Consider the following 8,188-nt stretch of genomic DNA (forward strand, 5'->3'; position numbering starts at 1 on the left):
TTTCGCACCGCGCATCGACATCCCATGTTCGTTTCCTGATTGCAATCAAGGCGGGAAGAGCCAACTCTGTTCTTCTTCCGTCATCCCGCATGTTGGACTTCAATCTAATACTGCGGCTGTTTGTTTAGATCTCAGGGCTTCCTTTCTCCCGGTGGGTGGGCAAAAAAAAGGGGGGGGACCCTGCCTGTATAAGTACCATAACCGGCTTTGCGATGTTCAAATTGGGGTCAGCTATGTGCCCCCGTCGCGCATTGCTTCAGAGTGCACGAGAAGGACAAGATAGGCCGTAGGGAAGTGCCGCCTCTGTTTGGTCGCATTGGTTTCAACAGATCAAGGCACTCAAGTCATTACCAGGACTGAGGGTTACAGCTGTTATCATAACAAGTTTGCTACAGTACTCTCGCCGAGTGAGATTAACGAGCGGAGAGCTAAAGTCAATGCGGTTTTGGTAACTTTTTTAAAAACCTGCTGATTACAGTGGATAGAATACCCTGTGAATATTAACGGTTCGGGAATTCCACAAAATCACATCAAATAAATATTGTATGGTTTTTTATTTACAAATATGTGCAAAAATGATATCACTGGTGTTTGTCCTTGGGGCAGCAGACACCAGCAGCGCTAAACTTCAAGCGTAAATATTAATGTGCAATAATGGCCAGTCAGTAACATGCAGTGTTACAAAATATTTAACCTATTCACTTAATGGACGGAGTCTACAGCAAACACTTTGATCAAACATTCCTCATTGTCTTCGACTTGCTCGTATGATCTTCTATCACATTTGAAAAAGAACAAACACCATAAACAAACTAAGCTTCATAAGCAAGGCTGCTAGTTTTGTGGCCCCGTGCTCATTTACAAGTGAAGGTGCAAAGCTTTTCTCAAAGCTCATCAGAACTCACCCCCCAGCGTACAGGAGCGACTGCTTCTATTCATAATTTATAAATGGCACACACAACACAAACATGTCACTCAATATTCAACTTCATTCAATTCTCCACCTGGAGATGTTTTTTTGCGGCCTCACATTTTCCTCAATAATCCTTTTAGGAAGAAAAAAAAAATCCTTGTTTGTTTTTCTTTCGTTGTGAATCTATTGATCGTTGCCCCGGGTTGCTTGTGCTTCGCAGGTGTGCCGTTGCGTGTATGTACATATCCCTCCCTGGGCCCTCCTCCGCCGGGCTCCCTTGATGGGTGACCGGGGGTCAGCTGCAGCCGCTCTGGGAGAGGCAGGGTGACCTCAGTCACAGGGCTGGAGCTGGCGCAATCTCTGTGGGAACTCTCCACAGAGTGGATCTGAAACAGGATCTGGCTGCGGCTGTTGTGTCCAGTCCAGGGTGCTTCAAGGGTGGGACGCCAGCCAGAGGAACCCATGTCATCCTGGAAAAAGAGTGTGAACGGAGGGGTGTACACAACACACCACACACATACCATCGTTAGTAACAGATCTCACCCCAGTAGAGTTAAAACAGTATCCTATTGTACCAAGATCAAAGAACTTGGCTTGGACAATGCTCCCTTCCTACCCCCCCCCCCCCCCCCCCCCCCCCCAAACACACACACACACACACACACACACACACACACACACACACCACACACACACACACCACAGTCGGTGCCCTTCAAAGCTGAGTTCCAGCACTAATGTTCAAGCAAAAAAAAAATATTCGGTGTCCACATGTGCTGTTTTTGTGTGTGTGTGAGAAAAGAGTAGTGTGCGTGTGAGAGAGAGAAGAGTGTGTGTGGGGGGGGGGGGGGGGTTGAGAGAGAACAGTATGTGTGAGAGAACATTATGTGTGTGTGTTGGAGCCATGGCGGTGACATGTTTCTACTCTAGAGCTGCTTGGCAGGGAATGCAGGCTCTCTGTCTCGTCCCGCTCCCTGTCATCGAGCCCAATCTCTTCAGGAAGGTAACTCTCTCTCCCAGGACATCTCCCCCTCCACCGACCCACCATGTTGCTTCACTTGACAGGGTTCCACAATTTTGTTGATAGTGTGTTTGTGTGTGTGGATTTTAATAATATTGCAGTACCATAGTTGTTTGGCCTGTCCTTTACCGGATGTAATGATCAAGGCTTTAATCCCATGCAATTTTACATCACTAAAATATGTAAACAATATAATAACTCTTGGTATAATAATCAAACAAAAATGTCCCTTCTTTGGAATAATTCAATAATAACTGAACTTGCCTTCCAAAGCTGAGCGGTCAGGTGAACTCATCTGGACGTCCTCTCCCAACAGGGAACGTTCCTCCACCACCTCCTCCACCTCCTCTACCCCCTCCTCCTCCTTCACCACCACCTCCTCCTCCTCTGCTGTCCCACAACGCTCCACCTCAGGGCTGTGCTGCGGTGTCACAGGGCTCTCTGAGCGCTCGGGGAGCCAGGTCTCTGCTGAGGCCGCCCCCGGGGGGGGTTCTGGCCCGCTGTGGTCCTGGGGGCCATCGTGGTCCTGGTCCTGGTCCTGGTTGGGGGTCCTGTGGACGGTTGGATGTGAACCCTTTAAACTTCTTTACTGTTGTGTGAGTGCGGACACATAGCCCATAGCCTGGTTCTAGTCCCAGTGGGTCTAAAAGCATATCCATCATTGAGAGCAATATAAGTTGTACACACTGGTCATCTCATGTCTTTGGACCCGGACGGATAGGACTAAATGTTTTTACCTTTACAAAGGAGTGGCTACAATCCTATGAAAAAAATGTTTTTCTTATCTTCATTTTTGAAAAAGATAATGTTTATTGTGTATGCCGATTCATAGAACCTCCACATATTTGTGTAATATTTTAGATGCTTTAGACCCGTGACTCACCCGTAGCTCAAGCTCATCTGGGAATGGAAGGCACTGTGGCCCCGGCTGTCCAGGCCCAGACGGCAGCTCTCGTCCCAGCAGAGAGACGGGATGAGGTGGACCGGACCTGAAGGACCAGTGGACCCATCAGACCGTCATCGTCCCACAACCAGGAAGACCCATCGCTGCTGCCTTACTGAGCTTTACTTATGACATTAGGACATATTCCTCTATAGCCTCTGAGAGCAGAGAGTAACTTTTGTCTATTTATAAATAATACGTTTAGATTACAGTTCAGGGACACCTCATTGAAGCATACCATTAAAACACACACTTATTTAAACCTTGAGTGAGGTGTTTGTCTGAAAGTGTGGACGTCCTTAACAGCAATCGGTGCCCAGTACGTACCACAGGTGTGTCCCGGCCCCAGGTGACACTGGCAGCAGATGGGGTCTGGGAATTCCGGGTGCCAGCGGCGGTCCAGACACGACAGCTCCGCCCCGCTGTACGGCCCGTCCTGCAACCTCATGGAGGCTGCGTGCGCGCACACACAAACACACACACACACACACACCACACACACACACCACACACACACACACACACACACCACACACAACACACACACACACACCACACAACACAGGATGGTTCAAGGTCAATATAAGGAATATATACTATACTGGAAATCTTGTCATGTTGATTAGAGGGAGTCCAACATCCACATGTCTAACATCCATGATTGTTCTTCCCGAAAGCTATCCAGAATAGGTTCCAGCCCCCCAGCGACCAAGCAAAACGGATGACAAACGCACCACTTCCTGTCTAGGTCTCCATCAGCCCAATGCCTGCAAGTCCACCAAACTATTTTGCCTTCCATTCCATCTACCTGCTGGCCCTTTTGTCTCCCTGTCTGTCCGTCGGTCTGTCGACTTACCAGCCCGCCCCCTCCCCCCCCGCCATCCATCTGTCCATCCGTCCGTCCGTCCGTCACTCACCTCCGGGCTTCTTCTCCAGCTGCCTCTTGCAGTAGATGACGCAGAGCACCAGCAGGGCCAGCAGCACGGTGACCAGGGCGCTGCAGATGACCGCCGCCAGGGCCATGTCCCGGGGGCTGGAGGGCACCGAGGGCAGGGGCACCCGGTTCACACGCCCGCTGCCTGCACACAGGAGGGGGAGGGGGAGTACACATGCACATCATTCAGGTTAACCCGCGTGGAAGAAGGGGACTCTGCAACTCCTGGTTTACAAAGGCGGGGGAGTAAGAGTCAAATGAGATTTTGAAGATTCGATAAAACAGACGTTGGGTTCCATGGGAGCAAGTGAAGAGGGCCTTTTGTCAAATCCCACCTCACACTCGGTTGATCAGGCATTTCCACAGTTCTATAATTATCTTAATTAATAAAAAAGAATAAGAATGAACAGAATGGTCCGTTGAATAAAAACCTTCAAATAGAAATGTTCACTCACACCTTGTGAGTGCCAAACAGATCTGTGTTCGACTGAAATTTTTGTTCTTTGGTTTACCTACCCTTCAATAAGAGCTGGGTGGAAATTATTCCAAGGTGATGTTAGGAGTGAACAGAGGATTATATCAATATTTAAAGGTTTCCATGGAAATCAGATTTTATGTTATATTAGTTATGAATTAAACATAACCTGGTACAGTCATCTTGGGGGGAAAAACTCTGTGACTCTGAGCCAATCAGAACGGTACACAAACCCAGGTCAAGGTGGAATGAATTGGGGGTTTGGGGAGGGTGGAGACAGCAGTTCAAAGAGAAAAGTGCGTATGGTGGATTCTCTCTCTCTCTCTCTCTCTCTCTCTCTCTCTCTCTCTCCTCTCTCTCTCTCTCTCTCTCTCTCTCTCTCTCTCTCTCTATGTCTCTCTCTCTGTCGATAATTTACAGAAATATTCCCTCCCTTGCCTGCAGGCTCCACACCCACGCATGCTGGTCTCACACAGACACACACACCACACACACACACACACACACACACACACACCCACACACACACACACACACACACACACACACACACACACACACACACACACAGTTTTTTACTGTGTGTGTGTCACGACTGTTCCACACACATCTTTGCAAGACAGAAGTCTTAATAGGGGGATTTGCTTTGATTGACTGTATTTACAGGAGTTATTTTTGTGCACTTGTGCATTGTTTGTGACCAGGTTCACACATGCATTAAAGAGACTCTCAATAGAGACATTGAAGAGAAATGTGAAATGTGTGTATTTTTTGCATATTTCCCCCGCTGCAGTTCTCTACCTGCCCAGGGGGTAAATATGCTGTTACTGCAACTCCCCAACAAGCCTTGTGTACACACACACGAAATGAAAATTATCTGGGTGTATTCAACAAATAAAGCTCATAGCACTAATGAAAAAATAATTGGCTAAGTTTTGTAAGTAATAATAACAGATTATTTGTTTTAGTGATTTGTTGTGAAATCCTCAAAAATACAAAACCAGGTCCCCCATCATTATCAGTAATCAAGTATCAGTGAGACTCACAAAGATCAATGCCCTTGCGACAGAATGGGTGTGGGTTTATTTTGAACAAACAAGTGTAATCAGAATTTGTGGTACATCCAGAGCTGCTCTGTGAATATAATGCACTAGAACCCGGCCAAAATCAAGAAGAGATTGTATAAACACTGGCAATAGGTGAACTGCATGGTAAACACAATCAAGATGGGCTGGGGTCGCTATCAAGGATAAAACCAATTCTTGGAGATAAGGGGATTGTATAGTAAATACAATAAAATATGAAAAATATATTTCAATGTTCTTCTATCGCTGTTTACTTTGGTACATTAGTCATGAAGGGGGCTGGCTTCTGTAAGGCAGAGTAAACATAACTTTAGCTCTGCGAAGCTTTGGCATTCTTTTATGATTCATTTCATAGTCAATAGTGTTTTACCGTTCTGCACTTTTCCAGGGTACACAAATTAATTCTGTTCCACCAAGAGGGCCCAATAGAAAAATGGTTGTGTCTGTAATTCAAAAGTCTGCATTTCTCGAAAGTTGGGTTATTACTATTCTGCTCAAATATTTGACATGAATCAAACAAAATAATAAACTGGTTGAGATAAAGACACACAGAGCAATTGAAACCATAATAGATTGTGATTCCTTGTGAATTTCCGAATGTCTCCACTAATAAAAAAATCATACTAAAGTAATTAATCTGAAAAGAACTACATTTTTAAGTAGTTTCTGCATCTCTTTGGACCATCAATTCAGGAATACTCACTCACTCACTCACTCACTTAAACACATACACTCACACATCCACTCACCCACACACACACACACACACACACACACACACACACACACACACACACCACACACACACACACACACACACACACACACACACACACACACACACACACACACACACACACACACACACACACACACACACACTCAAACACACACTCACACCAACCACAACAAAGTGGGCCTGTTATCACGGCCCAACAGCTGCAGCAAACACAGACGCACAGAGGCCCATTGAAGCCTCCTCACCTGCCGATGTTATCTCCTGAACCACACTCCACCAATAAAACCACAGCCTTTGATATGCTCCCCGTCCGTCTGTGGAGCTCGGGGCCGCCCCGGGCTGAAAGAAGCACCGCTCGGCCCCTCTACAGGGGCTCTCCGTGGCTCCGTGGCGGGGCCGGACGCTGTCTAAATGGAAACAGCCCTCTCGGAGGAAGAGCCCCTGACACAATGGCACAGAAACCCACACGCGTACTGGAGCGTGAGGCGTTTACAGAGAAGGTCCGGGGCAGCAGTGCTGTTTTGTAGAATGAAATAAAAGGCCTTTCAGGTTGTAAGGGCAGTTGAGAGCAAGATAATGTGATAGAGCCCTGATTCATTTGTTGTGTTTATTAATTTTATTATTTATTTTACAACTACTAGAGTTACACATTTATTTGTGGATTTCCCAGTTAATTCATTGTGAACTATAATGTATCCTTGTGTGTGTGTGGTGTGTGTGTGTGTGTGTGTGTGTGTGGTGTGTGTGTGTGTGTGTGTGTGTGTGTGTGTGTGTGTGGTTGTGTGTGTGTGTGTGTGTGTGTGTGTGTGTGTGTGTGTGGTGTGTGTGTGTGTGTGTGTGTGTGTGTGTGTGTGTATGTGTGTTCTGTGTATGCGTGAGAGAGGGAGAGATATCACCTGGACATGATTGTCCAGAGTCAGCGTACGTGCATGTCTGTGTGAGAGCTTGTTTTTGTGAGTGCGGTGTGTGTGTACATGTGCGAGCGTGCACGTGTCTGACTCCAGTCCACTCCCGCAGCAGGCTGTGGGAGATCAGAGATGTTCTGTGGCTGTGAAAGATCCCAGCACATGGAACACATTAGAGAGCCCTAAGGAGCCCATAAAACACACACACACAACAGACCACGAAACAGGCAGTGTGTGAGTATGTGCGTGTGCGTATGGGTGTTTGTGCATACGTGTTTGTGCATGCGTGTGTGGGAGAGTAGGTGGTTAAGATTTACAACACCACCCAGTTGGCCCGAGCCTCCCCCTGTGCAGCTGCAGAGTTCCACCAGCACCACCACCTCCACCCCCCCACTCCAGCATGGCTTATTAGGAGCCTCTGCCCACTAGAACTGCACCACCCTGCTCCAACCCATCAACCGAGAGGGGGGGGGGGGGGTGGTCTGTTGGTTAAACATTTGGACCACCACCACCACCAGATACGCATCAGGACATAATGGGCACTTCTGTTTGCCCGAAAGAGCCTGGCACGCTCGCCTACAGCCGCCCCACAGGGGACCCGTCAGACGCTACATCCACACCAACACGCCTGCGTCTGCGTTCAGACCCAAACGACGGGGTCAGCTGCGTCTTTTCAAACGGAGGCTGGTGGACGTTAAACGTTTTCGTTTCTTAGAAAGACAAAAAACGAGAACGTACAAGTGTGGATGTACTCAGAGTGAGTGGGTCTGCCCCACAGGACTCTGTGGGAGACCGCCTCCGGACTGAGCAGTTACAGATGAACCGGGACGGGGAATGCAGACGATGGCGAGTTGAGGGGGGGGGGGGGTTTGGGGTGAACAAAAACACCCCACACTCAACCGCGTAGACACAACTGTGGAGCGTTTGACAAAATATTTATATCTGGAAGATATTTGAGCTAAGTGTAAATATATCTTGTTTTGTTTTTTTTGCTTTAATCCCTCCACGGTCCCGATACTCAACGCCTGTCTGCGTTTCTAGAACAGATGGGGGGGGGGGGGGGGGGGGGGGGGGGGGGGGGGGGGGGGGGGGGGGGGGGGGGGGGGGGGGGGGGGGGGGGGGGGGGGGGGGGGGGGGGGGGGGGGGGGGGGGGGGGGGGGGGGGGGGGGGGGG

General features: G+C 48.4%; 1 protein-coding gene across 1 annotated transcript in view; it reads right to left on the reverse strand.

Annotated features, from left to right (window-relative positions):
• Positions 1–1,190: 1,190 nt before the first annotated feature.
• Positions 1,191–8,188, reverse strand: part of LOC130405647 (uncharacterized) — an 8,921-nt gene continuing 1,923 nt past the window's right edge. The window contains exons 2-8 of the mRNA XM_056610821.1: positions 7,110–7,158; positions 6,479–6,551; positions 3,795–3,956; positions 3,205–3,330; positions 2,818–2,923; positions 2,199–2,485; positions 1,191–1,383 (exon numbers count right to left, since the gene is read on the reverse strand). Coding sequence (XP_056466796.1) covers positions 1,379–1,383; positions 2,199–2,485; positions 2,818–2,923; positions 3,205–3,330; positions 3,795–3,956; positions 6,479–6,551; positions 7,110–7,158 — 808 coding nt within the window. The 3' untranslated portion in view covers positions 1,191–1,378. The remainder of the gene's footprint in view (positions 1,384–2,198; positions 2,486–2,817; positions 2,924–3,204; positions 3,331–3,794; positions 3,957–6,478; positions 6,552–7,109; positions 7,159–8,188) is intronic.

Source organism: Gadus chalcogrammus, chromosome 16, assembly GCF_026213295.1.
Source record: "Gadus chalcogrammus isolate NIFS_2021 chromosome 16, NIFS_Gcha_1.0, whole genome shotgun sequence".
Lineage (NCBI taxonomy): Eukaryota > Metazoa > Chordata > Actinopteri > Gadiformes > Gadidae > Gadus > Gadus chalcogrammus.